The sequence below is a fragment of the Danio rerio genome, chromosome 6 (genome assembly GCF_049306965.1).
Source record: "Danio rerio strain Tuebingen ecotype United States chromosome 6, GRCz12tu, whole genome shotgun sequence".
Lineage (NCBI taxonomy): Eukaryota > Metazoa > Chordata > Actinopteri > Cypriniformes > Danionidae > Danio > Danio rerio.
This window is the reverse complement of record NC_133181.1, coordinates 45,788,188-45,806,385: the sequence shown is the minus strand read 5'-3', so window position 1 is coordinate 45,806,385 and position 18,198 is coordinate 45,788,188. Positions and strand designations below refer to the sequence as shown.

The 18,198-nt window shown below is 35.9% G+C and overlaps 1 protein-coding gene across 18 annotated transcripts in view; it reads left to right on the top strand.

Annotated features, from left to right (window-relative positions):
- The window catches only part of frmd4ba (FERM domain containing 4Ba), a 96,615-nt gene extending 87,440 nt beyond the window's left edge, over window positions 1–9,175 (top strand). For 6 of the 18 annotated variants that reach the window (XM_073954433.1, XM_073954434.1, XM_073954436.1 and 3 more), the window contains one exon: window positions 7,947–9,175. In XM_073954433.1, the coding sequence (XP_073810534.1) occupies window positions 7,947–8,070 (124 nt within the window). In that variant the 3' untranslated portion in view covers window positions 8,071–9,175. Of the gene's footprint in view, window positions 1–645; window positions 1,246–2,199; window positions 2,407–5,985; window positions 6,181–7,946 lie in introns of those variants that run through there. The other 12 variants (XM_021477251.3, XM_073954430.1, XM_021477247.3 and 9 more) reach the window with 4 other exon arrangements.
- Window positions 9,176–18,198: the final 9,023 nt, after the last annotated feature.

The window sequence follows — 18,198 nt, the reverse complement described above, 5'->3', positions numbered from 1 at the left end:
CTTAACTAGAGTAAATCACACTTGACATGCCAAGAAACTCCATGCTGGGTGGTTTCATAGCATTACACAATTTTTAGGGTGAAATATACTGTACACTACCTGATAAATGTCTTTGCCTATCCAAGGTTTAGGAACAGCAAATAATAACTTTACTTTTGGTTGATCATTTTGGTATCAGAAGTTGCTTATATGAAAGACAAAGGCCTCTAGATTTAGCTTATTTTACCAAAATAAAATATGATCATGCCTTGATTTTTAATTATTTATTTGGACTCTAAGGTCCCAGAGTTCATCAAAATTTTTTGGATTCATCTTTAATGCATCCCTTCATTTAACCCAAACATGCTCAATAATGTTTATGTCTTGTGACTGGGCTGGACAATCTTTGAGCACCTTGACCTTTGAACTCAAGAACTGACTAGGAGCGCTACCCTGCTGAAGAATTTGTCCTTTCCTGTGGTTTGTAGTGTAATGGGCAGCACAAATGTCTTGATACCTCAAGCTGTTGATGTTGCCATCCACTCTGCAGATCTTTCGCACGCCCCCATACTAAATGTAATCCCAAACCATGATTTTTCCTTTACCAAACTTGACTGATTTCTTTGACCTTTTGCCACTTTTCCAAATGATTAACTAGAAGTCAAGTTATTATATGTTGCTCTTACAACTGGGATCGAAGACAAGTCTTTTGTCAGGTAGTGTACACCCACATGAAATAATGCCTTGGTTATACCTGGTATTAAGATGCAATTTGTTAACACTAAATACAGATGACGTGTTTTGATCTTGTCTGCTTCCCAGCATTTTCAGAGGCAGCCAAAAACTAATTCAGTTGGATTGTTTTGTTGTGTAAACTATGAAATACATTTAAAGGGCCTCATTTTTGTGGGGTTATTGGGCAAATCTTTTAATTATAATTTTTTTTTTCAAATTATAAAACATTACAAAACTTCATAGTGCACTAGCCAGATTGGCTAGCCACATTTAAATTTGGTTTCTTAAATCTTAAGTTTGGTCTGAAGTTGAAAAAAAAAAGTAAAAAGCACAATGTTTTCTTAAAGGGACAGTTCACTTAAAATTTTAAGTTCTGTCATAATTTCCTTACAATTGGCTTGCTCCAAACTGGTTAGAGTTTTTTTGGTTCTGCCGAACACAAAAGATTCTAAAGAATGCTGGAACCCGGTTCAACAAAAAAAAAGAAAAAAAAGAAAATTAAACGGGTTTGGGACCAGTCAAAAAAAAAAAGAGTAAACGATGACAGAATTTTAAATTGTTTTTGTAAAATATCTTTATCAATCTGATTCTAAAGCCTGATTTATACTTCTGCATTAAGTGAACGCTGTACCCCACGACCCCATGGTCATCAATTGACAAAAATGCACCTTGAAGCAACATTTCACCCAAAAAACTAAATTCTATCCTTATTTACTCATCATTGACTTGTTCCAAACTAGTTTAAGTATATTGTTCTGTTAAACACAAAAGAAGATTTTTTGAAGAATGTTGTGAACTCCAGAGCCATTGACATCTATAGTAGGAAAAACAAATACTATGGAAGTCAATGGTTATCAGTTTACAACTCTTTTTAAAAATATCTTATCTTTTCAGAAATGAAGGGTGAATAATGACAGAATTGTAATTTTTGGGTGAACTATCCCTTTAACACCAAGTGTAAACAAAATCTTAGGCTCCTCATTCATACTATTGAAGCTTATGGTGGGCTATTTGTTTTAACTTGGCCACTGATCATCCACCCAGAACCCCCTACACTGTAAAAAATGGTCCACACAATCAGTTTGTGTTGGGTTCAACATAAAGGTATTTATTTAACTTATTAATATTTACTTATTGAAGTAGATTGAACTTAAAACAATTAAGTCATTGCCAAAAGAACTTAAGTATTGTGTTGTTTCAGCTCAATTTAAATTAGTAGTTTAAACAAGCAGCATTTTTGAGTGTATAAACCACCTTAAAACACCCCACATGTATTATTCTGCATTCTCCTTTAAATGTAGTATATATTTTCCTGATGTTTCCACATTGTTGGTTATCCAGCTGTATGCTACAGTGCATCAGGGGCTTGTGTTAGCTAACAGCTCGGCTGACATTGTGCATCTGGTGAATTCTGCAGGTGCGCTGGTGCAGTAGCTGCTCTCACACTTTTTTTTTGTTCTCCGTATGCTCGTTCTCTCCCTCCAGCTCGCACCCTAAACGTGCTTGGCACTGCCCCGCCAGCCCTCAATACTATCATCCTCGTTTTTCCCAAGCTTGCTCTTCCTCCCTCCCTCCCCGTCCTCTTCCTCCTTCCTCTTCTTGCTATCAGATGAAGCAGACGGGGTTGTCCGCGCCTCAAACTGGCGGTGCAAGAGTTAATAAAGCTTCATTTGCTAAGTGTAGCCCTTGATAGTAAGTAAAGCGTCAGTCGTGTGAGGTTGCTCTGTCTGTTACTCTGCGTGATTTGTTGTTTCAGTCAGCGTTTTAGGATGTTTGCTTTGTTGTGTGTTGTAAAAGTACGACTGCATGGCTTACTTTTAAATGTCCTGCTGGTGTTTCTCCAACTTTAAAGGTGTAGTTCACTCTCGTGTACTCGCCCTCATGTTATTTTATACTCCTGTGAGGTTATGTAAATATGCAAATAAAGAAGATGTATTGCAGAGTGGTTGTTTTCAAAACAGGTTTCATATGCATCTTATCCTTCAAAAGCTTTTACTGCAGGATTTGAAAGTATTTCATATTTTTATTAAGCAAGGATGCATTGGAACAAAAGTGACCATTAAGACGTTTATAATTTTGCAAAAAAAGAAACTTCTATTGGAATGTTTTTTTTTTGTTCATCAAAACATTTAGAAAACTGATCATTGATTTTAGTGAGAATTTTATGCAAATGTTTTTGCTGATTTGTTTTCTTATTATTGATAATAACGCAAAATGTTTTGGAGCACCAAATCTGCATAGTATCCGCTTGTTAAGTGTGATATGCTCAAAGTTCAATACAAAGGAAGACATTGGCTTTTACAGATTTAGATTAGCAAAGCCTCCAGCAAATGAAGCTTGGGGACTACAAAAAAAAATACATCCGGGCTAGTGAGATCATAAACCTTTCAGGTTACGCGCATGCACCACCTCCAGCAAAGAGGCATGGCCAGAGGCGCTGTAATGTTATGCACTTGTTAAGTGTGATGTCTTGTGAAGCGGCTTCCGGGTCCAAGCGCTCTATCAAACTGTTTGGGGAGACTTAACAAATGGTAATAGTAAACCTTTACGAGGCGGTGTAATACTTTTAAAAATCACCATCGCAATATAAATACCCATGCCTAATAACTGATGGCCAGAAATTGTATAAATTGTTAAAATATTGGAGCCTATGATGCAGTAAGTCCACAGACTGATATGTACACCATGATTTTATATAAAGTTTACTTTAATGTGTGATATGACCAAAAAGGGGCCATAAACGAATACTTTCTCAATTCAAACAAGTAGCAGCTTGCACCTGGAAACCGTATTTCATACGCCATGACTTAACAAGCGGATAATGATTTCTAAAACATTTTTTTTTTAATGTTAAACTATATTATTAAATATATAATAATATTTTAATTATAGTAGAAAACTGATTTTTATGGTAACCAATGCTACATTTATTTAAAAAAAAAAAAAAAGACTTGGTAAGACATTTGAATATTTATATAATATGATATAAAATTTGAATAGGGATATGTAATTTTATGTGTATATGCAAAGTTTTGCATGTATATTGTTAACACTATCAAGTGCATTAAAGGGGTGGTCTAGAGTATATTTTTAAGGCTTGGTTGTGTTTATAAGATGCAAAGCGATGTGTGTTCATGCTTCATTTGTAAAAAATTCTGTCATTTATTCATATATCTTTTATTATATATTGCTACTAAGCTAACATGAACACGACTGTCATATTTCCTAGTTTCTCCGTAAGGCCCGCCCTTAAGATGCTCTGATTAGTCAGCTAACATAATGTGCTGTAATACGCGGATCAGCTTCACATCACCAGGAAAAGTGTCATGTGAGGGTTCGGGGGGTCTTTACGTGAACACAGCTGCTGCGCTCGTGCATCCAGGTTAATCATGAACAACTCAGTGCGCATGCGCTAGTTGCACTATCGGGGTCTGATTATGTTTCAATCAAGGTTTATATGCATCAAATACATAACATCTGTGCCAAACATTTCAACTGACGAACATATTAACAATAATACAACCGTATAGCCGAATTAAATGTATGCATTGGCATGTTACAGCCCAAATGAGTATGATTATGTGAAACTCCATATAGATACATATTGCAATAATTTCGGTTACTTAGTTAGCGATGCATGCACACATAACGTTATATGCACAATCCTTAAATGCTCTGCTGATTAGGACTCTATAATACCTGTTTTATAACTTTAAACTATCAACAACCACTACGTTCTTCCCGCTCCGTGGTGGATTTTGGCATAGTCCATTTCACTTGAGATGGCGGGGGTGAGTGGAAGAAACCAAGTCACGGGGGGAATATTTCTACAGCAATAATTTATGATTTCTTATGTGGCCCGGTACCAATTGTTCTCCGGTGGTTGGGGACCACTGACATAGAGAGACACTGTATCGCTGGTGAAGATTGTATCTTAGCTTTCTCTGCAATCTATATATCTCGATATATATATATATATATATACATATATATATATATATATATATATATATATATATATATATATATATATATATATATATATATATATATATATATATATATATATATGAATCTATCCATGCATCTCCCTATACAGTTTGATAGAGCCGGAAGCCGCTTCACTTGATGTCACACTTAACAAGCGGATAACATTACAGTGCCTCTGGCCATGCCTCTATGCTGCAGGGGTTGTATATGTGTAACCTGAAGGGTTTATGATCTCACTAGCCTGGTTTGGTGAGAAATCGGGTCCCCCCCTGCAATCGAGTCCGCTTAGTACCCTATTGGATCGTCTGCGTTGAATGCCTGATGAAAAGCTATTTGGTGCTTTTTAGTCTATTTTCAGTCTCGACATTTCAACAAGACTAATCATATTAGTAACATTATTATCCGTAACTACAAGACACACATAGTTGAAAACGTTTGTAAATATTTAATGATGTCTTTTTGACGTTTTATGTATTTATATGTAACATTATATATTTACATAAGAATTGGTATTACGTCGTAGGCAATCTAAAATAAAAGATATGCTCCATGCCACAATACATGCCTTTAGTTGTACATCAGTATACGAAATACATAATTTATTTATATATATATTAATCAGGCACTACAAACTATACCTTTTACAACTCCAGTGAACCAATAGGATCACCCAGAGTCCCAGGCGGACCCGATTGTCAGGGGGGACCCGATTTCTCATGACACCGGATGTATTTTTTTTGAAGTCCCTAAACTTCATTGGCTGTCGGCTTTGCTAAGCTAAATCTGTAAAATCAGTCAAATCTGTCTCCCTTTGCATTGCACTTTGAGCATATTTCATTCAGAGATGTTGTTTATGTTCACAAAGCTACATTTTAGAATAACTGAAGTTTAAAATAGGATATTGTAGTGGACCACTCCTTAAAAAAAAATTAATAAAATCATAGCTAGTGTAATAATTACACTTTAATGTCCATGACCGTGATCAATTGCTAAATACTTAATGGAAAATGCTCAATAATTACATACATTTTTAACAAGAACCGAGCTTATGTAAAGCATAAAAGTACTTGGACAACTGCCAGCACCTGTATCCTGCCTTTGTCCATGTTTTGTCCACACTTTTCATGTGTGTTTTATGTGTTTTCAACAACATGAGGATGAGTCCTAGTTTTGTGTTTGAGTGAACTATCCCTTTAAGCGTCAGCATACATCCAGTCATTTGTCTCTCTCTAGCAATGAGCACACTGATCTGACTCCTGCTAACCCTTCCTCCCAAACCAGCCCTGACCCCCGTCTGCTGGCTCCGCCTCCTGACCCTCTTTTGGACAGATTCCCACCCGAGTACGGGTGGATGACTCCGGGCAGGAGAAGCCCATTGCCAGTGCCTTTAGAGGTGCCTGGTGCTGTTGCCAGTGGTTATGACCCGGATTACTTTTACACTGATTGCTAGTGAAAGAGACAACACGTAAAACAGTGGTGAGACATGAAGGACTCTCTTAACAATCCTGGCCAATCACTCAAGGGGGGTTTGCCACAGCTCTTTTCTAGCCCTTACTCACTGGTGGTGGGATGATTTTCAGTTTTTTATTTTCTTCCAGTCGGGTGAGGTCTCGTTTTGAAGGGAAGCATGTGACTCTGCATTACATATCTTTGATTGCTGTGTGCAAGTTTTGACTAGCATACGTGTGTTTTTGTATGATCTGCTTCAGGTGTGTGAGTGTTTAACAGTGTTCAGTGATGTTTTGTCTCGATCAACCTTGAAATCTGTCTAATGAGCATGTTTACATTTGGGGTGTAACGGTACATGTATTTGTGAACAGTGTTTTGCTGTTATGTTTAACAGCTGCTTAAAACTACTGAACGTCTTGAAGTCTTAGTAATCTTAACTTTAATAAATCAGTATCAAATTTAAATCCCAACCCATGGTTTTTTAAAATCAGAAAGTTTCCAGATGATATAGAGTATAATGATGCTCTAATATTGACCAAATCTTTACGTTACTGTTAAGAAATTTGCTTCAACTTTAGTTTTAGTAATGTTAAACAGTATAGAGTTTCAGTTTTAATTGCAGCAGAGCACGAGTGAGCTTGATCATTTTTTTCTTCTTTACTACTAGTTCTAGCATGAGATAAATTATTAAAATAATAAAATAAATAATCTTATCAAATTCTAGGTAGATGGATTTATGGATGGATGGTTGGATGGATCGTTGAATAGACGGGTGGACAGATAGACAGACAGACAGATGGGTTGATGGGTAGATATGATGGATAGGATAGATATGGATGGACATAGATAGATAGACAGACAGATAGATAAATAGACAGACACCGACAGATGGATAGATCCATAGACGGGATAAATAAAAGGATAGGCTTAGATAAATGGATAGATAGATAAACAGACAGCTTATATAACATTACGCCATGATGTGGTGAGATTAGGAATAATTCCTAAACAATTTCTGGAAATGAGCGAATAACTGTTTATAGTTCCTATAATATTTACATAGACACATTTTTAAGTTTATAAAGCATGAAAAAATCTAATTTATAATCCACAAATGTAGCATGAAATGGCAATCTGCAGCAGTTGGATAGAGTTTTATCTTAATGTGATAGTTCACCCAAAACTAATATATATTTTATTTTTGAGAGTTTCTGTTTGAGTTTCTAAGAATATATTTAGAAAAATGTCAGAAACCGGTAGCCATTGACTTCCATAGAATTTGTTTTTCCTACTCTGGAACTCAATAATTACCGGGTTTCAGCTTTCTTCAGAATATTTTCTGTTGTGTTCTTTTGAGAACTCAAAGGTTTGAAACCACTTGATTTTTGGTTGAACTATCCCTTTATGAAAGCTTTTTCCTACTATCTACATTTCTGGAGCAAAAGCTGAAGTATGCAACAAACCATCATTATTGAGTACCGTCACACCCCTGAGTTTACATGCATTAATAACAAAAAATACAATAAATCATCAATTTGGAAACAAAGCTTGTTTCTTCACCAGACATACTGAATTCCTTTGAACTCAATGCTGCAAAACCAGCCGCACGAGCATTTATTTTTGTACCATTGTTGTTTTTGAGAAATCATCTGGATTTTAGTATATCTGGTGTTGTGTGTGTACTTTCTGTGTGTCACTGGGGTGTAAAACATTCAGCACTTTATACAAGTAATTGTCCACATCTTCTTTTTTCCTCCAAGATATTACATATTGACCGTCTTTTCTCTTTGCAGATCCTACATAGACGTGAGCCAGCACGATTCCCACACCAGCAGCCCGATGGACAGCAGCTTTGACTCTGAAGACCAGCAGACGATATACTGGCATGAAGACTCCAAACCTGGAACAATAGTGTAGAGAGTGAGACAAACTGTTTTCTGTTCGCTCTCAGGTGCCTTCTTATGCTTATTAATGGCAGAAAAGTTTTTAACTTGAGGAATGCAGCCAGACGAGAGGCATGCGGAGTCGATCCTGCCAGGCGACTTGAGAGAGGGAGGACAATGCATTCTCTCTATGAACACTTATGGGATAGCACTTCACCTTCAACACACAGAGACACTGTGGGGGAGGTTTTTTTTCCGATGCTGTGGGGCTGAATGAACTGGGTATGCTGTTTAAACCCCAGTCTGTGACATTGAAGGATTTGACATTAATACTTCACTATGATATGAAGGATTCAAAGCAGATTTCTCTTTCTTGTGTGCAAACATATTCTGCAATGCTGATCTTTAGTTCTTTTTAAGTTGTGTGTTCATAGACTGAACACAAAACTGCGCGACAGCTTTTCCTTCAGTGTTTCATTCATTCGCATTCAGCATAACCGGGTCTTTTACTGGAAAATTGAAACTCTCAACAACTATATTCACACTTGTATTCTTCAAGCTTTTGACATTTTTCTGAACACAAAACAGTATTTTTTCACTCTTTTGCATTCATAATAACAGTTATCTGCCATTTCTGGCATTTCCATTTGGTTAACGTTGTTAAAACTAACATTTGGACCAATCACAAAGCAGTATTTCTGTTTTCAAGCATACCAAGTACTTGTAAATCGTCTCGGTGTCATCTTGGGTCGGTGCCAAGTGTTCAACCTCCTTTCTAATCCTGCTCAAGTGGAGTGCAACAGCTCTAATTACTGACACCTCACCGTTTAATTGTATTTATACCGTCACTAACAATTAGGCAGGTACAATTGTGGTCATTTACTGCACTTTTATACCCTATTGGACTTTGGAAGATTGAAAAGCGTGACCCATCTCTCTTTCTCTTCAGAAGGGAATTGTACATGTATTTGTAAATACTGTAAAAACATTTGATACTTTTTTCTTCTTTGTTTTTTGTACTTTTTAGAGAGATTTGTTTTTATCATTTGGAAAGTATATAATATATAGTTTGGATTTCTCAAGCTGGTTCTTAGTAATTTGTCTAAAAATATTCATCGGAATTAAAAGCCAAAAACCAACATTGGTCGCCTTTATTTGGGTTAATATTGTGCATGAACGGTTGAGTGCATTTAATAGGAAATCTCACTTTCATAATGACTTTATAAGGAAATGCCACCTGCTGGGATGCAATAGGGAAGTTGCAGGCTTCACTGAGCCTATCTTCAACTGCTTTTAGTACTATAAAAATGATGGTTGTATTGTGTGTTTTGGCCTACTTGCTTGGTCCACACCATGGTTGGATGGCATTTACACGAGGTCTTTGCAAGAAAAAAGTCTGACATTTTTGCATGCGTTTTTTTGTATTCATATGTGAAAAATTTGTGAAAAATGTGAAAAGCGGGGAAAAACAAACCTGGTTCCACGTTTTGTTTTAAATGACGGACAAAAGTTTAAGAGGCAGTGTGTCGATACGATTCACACAATGTGAGGTCGATTTATTTTTTTTTAACATGTTAAATTTACGGACAAAAATTTCGGATTTAGTGTGCAATAACCTGCATACAAACCTTTGTTTTTTATTTAAATTAATAGTTAAATTACATTAAATCCTCGCACTCAACACTTTAAAAAAAATTGACTCAAATTTATAAGGCAACTTGCTGCAGAGCTTGTTTGAGTTGACTCAGCTTTTAACCCAAGGACTGCACTTGACTCAGTTTAAGTTGAGTCAGCTCAAAAAAAAAAAGCTTTGCAGCAAGTTGCCTTAAAAAGTTGAGTCAACTTTTTTTTTTTTTTTTTCAGTGAAATGGTTCCAAACTTTTAAGAATTTCATTCTTCTGTAGAACATAAAACAGGATATTCTGAATATTGTTGGGGAAAAAGCAGCCATTGACATCCATAGTAGAAATGAAAAATACTATGGAAGTTAATGGTATTCAGTATTTTTAAGTATAGTTGCCTTTGTACTCAGAAGAAGAAAAAAAGCTCAAAGAGGCTTGAAACAATTGGAGGATGATTACATTATCATTTTGCGGTAAACTGTCCTTTTAACCAAAGCTCAACTTAGATCACTTTATCCAGTAATGTTTACCTTTTTTAATTCAAAGGTGAAAAAGCTGCTTATTTGTAGTAAAAGTATATCTATCTATCTATCTATCTATCTATCTATCTATCTATCTATCTATCTATCTATCTATCTATCTATCTATCTATCTATCTATCTATCTATCTATCTATCTATCTATCTATCTATTTCTAGCTAAAATATTTTATAGGGTTATAAGTTTGCTTGTAAAAGTGCTCCTATTAAAGCTACACACTCTAATAGTTAGGTTGATTTTTCTCATGAGAACAGGCAGGCCGTCATCATGCATAAACTACAGTATCAAACCAGAAGAACGTGTTTTAAGTGTCATGAGCCACTCCTGTAAAGATAAGTAATCAGTCATCTGTGTACAGAATGAGGTAAAGAGAGATCATGCGACTGACCTGCTTTCTATGCTACACCTTTAATAAATATACATAATGCATAAATACATTATAATAACGCATTGCTAAAGTTTAAATTCATTAAAATGTTTCTAAAAAAAAAACAATTAACATTTTGTGACCTTCACATTCTGTGACATTCTGATTTTGATACAAACTCATAACTTAAACACTGTAAAAAAATGAAGTTAGGCTTTGTGTAACTTAAAACATTTACTTGAAACCTGATATAAAAATATTAAAATATGTTAAAGCAACATAAAATATTTGTTGTCTTGACTTTTTGTCTTGACATTTTTACGGTGTGTACAGACCATTTTAATGTAGTGATGTCATTGGCCCATGAACATTTCCTTCTCATTGTCAAACCATTGCATAATTGTAACTAGAGGCAATTTACTCATAACTTAGGATTATAACCGCAAACATAACATTAATTATCAATATGTAGATCTTTTTAGATTCTCAGAAGCCATAGAAATTAAATATGTATCACAGGAAATATGTCAGGACCATTGTTATAGTTTACATCCTTCAAAATGGTCTGTATATACACATGTATATGATGCTAAATATACTGCAAGGACTATATTTAATTTAAAATAAACAATACGTTTAACTGGAGAAAACATAATTTCCTTGACCTTTTTTCAATATTGTATTATAAATATAATAACAATCATAAACCGAGGAGGAAAAATCAGAGTTCAACAAGCATCAAAAAAGGGAAATCCTTTACCTCCATACTATATGTTAGAATGTGTTTTGGTTCTTTTGAGCCAAATAAATATAATTCAGCAGATGGACAAAAGTGTACACTCAAAAATATATTTTTAATAAACCGTTTTCTGTATTTGGTGTTTTTTCACTTGTTTATGCTTTATAAATGTATTATGGTCATGTATGTCGGTGGACTTGAGATGCAGAGAAGAGTTCGAGTCTGGAGAAGAACGGGTTTAGAAAGTGGGTAAGACAAAAACAGAGTAAAAAAAATAAATAAATAAACAAGTAAATAACATCGTGAGGATGTGGTAAAATCTGAATACGTGGTAAAAAATCAGGTGAAGGCTTTTCTTTTTCTAGATTGCTTTTGAAAACACTATCGGTTGGGTTTAGGGAAGTGGGTGGGCGCTGGTCAATTGGTGCTTTAGAAAACACTATGTTGGATTTAGGGAAGGAGGAGGGTGGGTCAGTCGATCACTCAGTCAGTCAGTCGACAGCGGCCTCTGGTGGATTTACGAGAGAACAGCAGGCACAAATAGCACTCACAAGAGAAATTTGAGATCTCAAAAAAAGTACACAGCGGCCTCTGGTGGATTCGCGAAAACAAAAAGTGCAAAAAAGCGATGCTCCTGGGACGTATTTTCTGTTCTCCAGGAATGTAAATAGGGCTAAATTTGAGAGGGTGCTCGCTGCAGAGCCATTTGAGCAAAGCTGAGCTCCAGCGAGGGGGAGCATGAGCTCTTGCTCTGCCTCCTGTAAGCTGTTTTAATGCGTACACCAACCCCACCCCAAACCCTACCCCCAGTGACATCACTCGTAGAAGAAGTGCAAAAAAGGTGGAGCTGGAGCTCAGCTCGCCCAAATGGCTTTGCAGCGAGCACCACTTGCTAAATTTTCCGAATGAGCCTGGGTTGTTTGACTAATATTTACAACAGCTTACTCTACTTACACCACATTTTTGGGTACGTAATAGTACTTTTACCTGAGCATGATTTTTCAATGCTCTTTCCACCACCGGTGAGGAGCATCAAAATAAAGCATTCACAGATATTAGTCAATCCGATTACTGATACTCAAATAACTGCTAGTTGACATGAAATCCCAAGCCGTCTAAAGGCATCGCAATGAGGTCTTACCTAATTCCATGATGTGTTTAGTAAGTGTCTGTGATTTGAGGGTGTTTTTTTTTAAGTCATCTGTCCTCCTGTTGCCCTCTGCTCTGGAGAAACGGAGGCTTTGTTCTGGCAAGCGCAGGCCTTAGGCGGTTCACCCTACACTGCTTCTGAAAGACTGGATATACTGCAGCTGTGCTCATCTGTCTAAGCCTCCTCCAGCTGTACTGAGATCAGCCAGGTCATCCACAGCTGACTCCATCCACTGCAAACAATGGCCATCTATTACTGCTTCATCACATAATCCCTACAATTGTCAAGTGGGGTTGTGGTTAAATGTACCACATTTAAATTTCATAGATGGTATCCAATATTGTTCTATAGCCAATGATAAACTGCATGAATTGAGACCCCCCAAATCCCCCGCGCGCCCTGGATGTGAGCGTTAAATATAGTTTATATATAGTTTATTGCAAGATACAAAAACATATAAAGATGCAGGGTCCCATGTCTCAAATTCCCAGAATGCATTGCACTGTAACGACACTTCCATTCTCTGATTATAAATCATCAGTCACGTCTGGAAAAAAGGTGGATATAAGCACAATATTTAATGGAACCATTGCTTACTGGGTAAGTGGTGTTTTGTTTACTTTTTCCTCCAAAAGACTCAGTGTATACATAGACCTGTATAACCACACAATTGCTCATCAAAATCACTTCGTTTGAGACTTTGTCCCTCAAAGCCTTTTACCTTTGTCAATTGCACTGTTCAAACTTGCTACATCTTCTGCGTCGTCAAAAAGCTCTCCTTTGTTCCGCTACCCCGCTGAACCAAAGTCATTTCACGGTGGTGTAAAATTTAGCAACAACGGTCAACTTATGCACCTGAAGGTCATCAGAGATGAGGTCATGTTTAACCTTTATAGAGGGAGGAGGGAGACTTCACTTTCTTCCAGAGACACTCGTGGCCTAACGTTTTATAAATCTTTTAAAAGACATATTCAGTCAGAATTTAATATGTGCTGTAACATATGTAACATTTAATATGTGCTGTAGGTGACGATTTTGAAATTATAAAATTTCAAACATCAAAGGAAACAAAATTGAATACCAACATAGCTCCCGAGTGACGATACATCGAGGTCTAATGAAGTGAAAAGAATAGTCTGTGTAAGAAACTGAAAATGATATAAATAATATATTAATCCATCACGGTCTCAGCAAACAATCCATAAAATCTTTTATGAGAGACGAGCTTAAGGTCACATTATGGCACTTCATTTACAGTTATATTAGCGGGAACAAAATCATTGTAATAGCTATCAAAATGTTTTATTTTCAGCTGATGAGCTATTAAAAAACTCCTAACCGATCAGAATCCATCTTGCGTTAAAGGGGCAGAATATCTATAAGAAACCCTTGTTATTAGGTGTGCTTAAGTGAACTGCAGCTAACTTCACTCAAAAAATGATGTTAGCTGTTTGTTCAAAATACTTGATTAAAGTTAGCTTAGACCACCCAGTTCTTGAGTTTTGGGGGGCCAACCTATTTGTTTAAGTTTAGGTGGATTAAACATAAAACAATTAAGTTAACTTCATTCCTTCATGTTGTGTCAACACAAAACGACTGAGTGAAACCCAGCATTTTTTACAGTGTTGTAGGTAATACGTTGTTTGCAGTCGTAGATATACTGTACAGGCCAGTAGCCAGCATGGGAAAGGGGTGGTTCTTTTTTCTCGAAAAGTGATACTTTTTCAGGTTTACACCTCATTTTCTGCAGCTGGAAGGGCATCCGCTGCGTAAAAAAAACGTGCTGGATAAGTTGGCGGTTCAGTTTAGAAGTTACTTGTAAAATGTTTTCTATTTAATAAACAATTCAGTCGCAAAAGATGAATTATCTTACATCAGATTATGTTTTTTTGCACATCAGGATGTTGGACTCATGAAAAATAATTGTTAGTATTGGCCAAAACTGATTAGCTGAAGTCACACCAAAGCACCAGCTAAAAAAGGATTCCGCTTGGGCCTTTTTCGATGGGATATTTTCACTATTTGTGACAAATTGACAAACGAGCTCATGTATGGGACAAATTCTGGACCTTTGTCAGTGAGGGGTGGGTCATCCAACCTCCCCTGGGTACAGGCCTGAGGTATACTGTAAGCTACCTACAAAAAAGATTTTTCAAGCCACCTTTTCTTGTTTTTCAGTGAGTTTCTTGAAAACTACTCTTTATGAGCAAATAATTTTGAACTTTATAAGCTCTTCGTTGTTTCTTAATTTGACAGGCTTTAACAATTTCAAACAACACAAAACAAACATTTTAAAGTTCTGATAGTGATTCATATTAAAGAATCACTTCCTGGCCTCTATCTGAAATGCACATAAACCATAGTTGCCAAATCCACAAATAATACAAACATTTTAAATTATTCTTAAAGTTACGTTAAAATATACCTGGATGTTTGCAGATTTTTCTTATTTTATTTGCTTGCTCAATAAAAAATAATAAGCTAATTTATTATTATTATTACATTTTTTTTGCATGTTTTCCAAAGCTTTGACTGACACTGAAATTCAGTGTAATTATATTAATTTAAATTAGATCCTCTTTTTCTTCTTTTCCATCTCCCTACGTTTTGATGTCCATGACAGCCATCTGTTAAGGATACGGGCTGGATCCAAGATTATGTGAACCTTAAAATAAGGAGAAAGAGGCTGGTTTGAGTGTAGATGCTGTTTAAATTACAGTGTTTTTGGGTAGTGTTCCTGGCTCCATTTGCTCTAATCAATGCAGGCTAAGAATTAGTATTTTAAAAGTTACAGTTTGTGTTTTGTATGTATGCTAGCGCAAATCCATGTTTTTTTAAATCTAGTTTTACCCAGAGATGTTCTAATTTGAGGAGCATGCAGATTAAAATAAGTCAATGAAAGGTTATCAGCTACTTTTTGTTGAATCAAACAACAGAAATAAGGCCGTAACAAACCCTAAATGGCTTTGCAGATCGTCCAGTAGTATTTTTCCTCAAATATCAAGAGAAGAACTTATTTATACAGTGCACGGTGAAATCTGGGGACATTACAATCTGTAGTAAATCTGTTTGCTCAGCAGTTACAGTAAAAAGAGTGAATAGAGGTCTGAAAAGGGTCTGTTTTTAAATGTAAACACATGAAGGTGAAGTTGCTGATTCAGCAGGTTGCTTCAGATGGAGGGAAAGCCGCATGATTTACTGCAGGTGAGTTTGCGCAGATGTTGAGAGCCGCTCTGAAACACCCTGTGATCTACTGCAGAAAACTATTAATGGGACAGAATGACGACTGTTCAGATGTGCAGATAAGCTACCTTAAAAGTCATCGTTTCTGTCAAGGTTTTACATTTTAAAGACTCAATGCTTTGATGTACAACTCCTCAATCTTCTGTGTAAGTTCAGTCGTTTTGCGGTCTGTAATGAGAGACAGCTGTTGAAAACGTGGACTCGGGTCTGTGCTCAGTCATTTTATTTGCAGAAAAGTCATGTATAGCCTACTCACAGAAGATTTCGGTCATTCAGTAGCCTAATAAAAGCTGATTTATCTTACAAGATACGTTGCATGTGGTTAACATGTTGAGGTCACATGACCAACTTATACTTGTGCTGTGTCCCAATTCACATACTTGCACTACGCCTTAAAAGTATGTACTTTTTGGTAAAGTAAAAATCTTTACTTTTAGGTGTGTAACAGAAAAGTATGCAAGCTTTGGGACGTACAACTTCCTCGTTAACAGATCGCTGTGCTGCTGAGTTATGATCCCTGCCTTGGTTATCCACACATCATCCACATTTCTGTCTAATTAATTTCCTACCTATTTGAAGAAGCAGTGTTTGGCGGTAAAGTTAGTTTGATGTTTAACATTCATTACAAATTACATTTTAAACCAATTAAATTATTTGCTCCTGTTATAGTTTAAGCCAAAAAATATGTCAGATAGGCATAAATATGTGCCCTTTATGTTGCACAAGGCTTAATTTCTCGATTAATAATAATAATAAAAAAATTAACCATGTGAATGAAATAAACAATTCAACCATATGAAATTATACAATAAATCCAGCAACAAAATGTTCAGAAAAACATCCTGCTTATTGCACAAGACTCTGTTTTTGGAATAAGCAATTGGAATGATTTGTTTTGTAACATTTTGTTAGTAACTTTTAATGTAAAAATGGTAAAAGTCAATTAAACTCTGACACAATTTGAGATGAAATATTTAAATCAACTCTAAAATTCTCTAAATATTATCCTCTATGATGCACAAGCTTTGTTTTTTTTTGTTGATTTTATATACAGTTCTGAATCCATCTTTTCAGTATATTGGATACACTGAACACTTAAATGAATTAAACTCTGACACATTTTAAGATAAAATATTCAAATTAACTAAATAAAAGTAATACAATTCTAAATATTATTTTCTAAACTTCTAAATGATAAATATGGATTTAGTACTGTATATAAAATTAACAAAGGCATAACTGTAAAAAAACAAAGCTTGTGCATCATAGAGGATAATATTCAGACAATTTTAGAGTTGATTTGTATATTTTATCTCAAATGGCATAAATTCAGTATTGTTGTCGCAGATGAAATATAATGCAATTTAAATATTTTCCAGTCGGCTAGATATTAATTAATAGTCATACAAAATTCTTTACTGAAGCCTCTCTTCTTGATGGTTGGTCTCGCGTGTCCACCATGTTTGTAGTTTATTTACACTTTTCATTTGCGTGTGTAGTACTAATCTAATTCATGTGTAGCGCTCAATGTGCTGTGGGCAATATCAGCAGTTAAAGTATGGACACTTCTACACTTAAATTTTGCCCAGAAATAGTAAACCATCCAGCAGTATCGGGGAATTACCAACCTACGTCACACAGGCTCATCCGCACATAGCGGTTGCAAAAAAGACAGATTGCAATAGCAAACATGTCGTGTTGTGCAGTAGGATGCCAAATTCGAAAGGCCAAAAATAGAAAACTTACATTTTACCGTACACCACACTGCTTTTAATGCCAACCGCTGACATCTTTGGCTAACGGCCATTTGAAGAGCTGAATGGAGTGAGGACCTAATTAAAAATGCTGGACTCTGCAGTTCTCATGTTAAATCAGGTAAGTTCACGCTATGCTGAATCATACACATTACTCATTTTTGATTGCAGCAATGATTTTAGCAAAAACAGTTAAATATGGTGAATTAAGCTGCGGACACTGAATGCTAAGAATGAAATGTAAAAATATAAGTTCGCATAGCCTGGATTACAGTTGCAGTTCTTTGTCAGAGTGCAGTTGTTTTGCTTGTTGATGATTACCCAGGCCTTGTGCAGTCTTCTGTCCTTGTTTTTGGCTAAGCAGCACCTCTGTTTTTAGCACTACAAAGTTTTGAATCTTGTAATCATGCAACATTATTTTTTGCACTTGACCACACAGAACAAAATTTTAGGCATCCAAATAATTTTAGGCCTTTAACTTCTCTCTTGTAAAATTACATGGAGCTTCAATGAGATTGTATATTTCGGGCTGGATGCTTGTTCATTTCGTCTTATCCAATATTCATTTGGAGGGTGCTATCGCAAATGGACCTGTCAGATGAACGCCGCTCACTTGAACGTTTATTTTGCAGAATAATTGTGCTTATCACTGGGTGACAAGCTGTTATAATACGCTGAAAGCATTATGTAAATAATATGTAATCAATATAACTTAACTCTAATACAACAACAAACTCTGAACCGCAT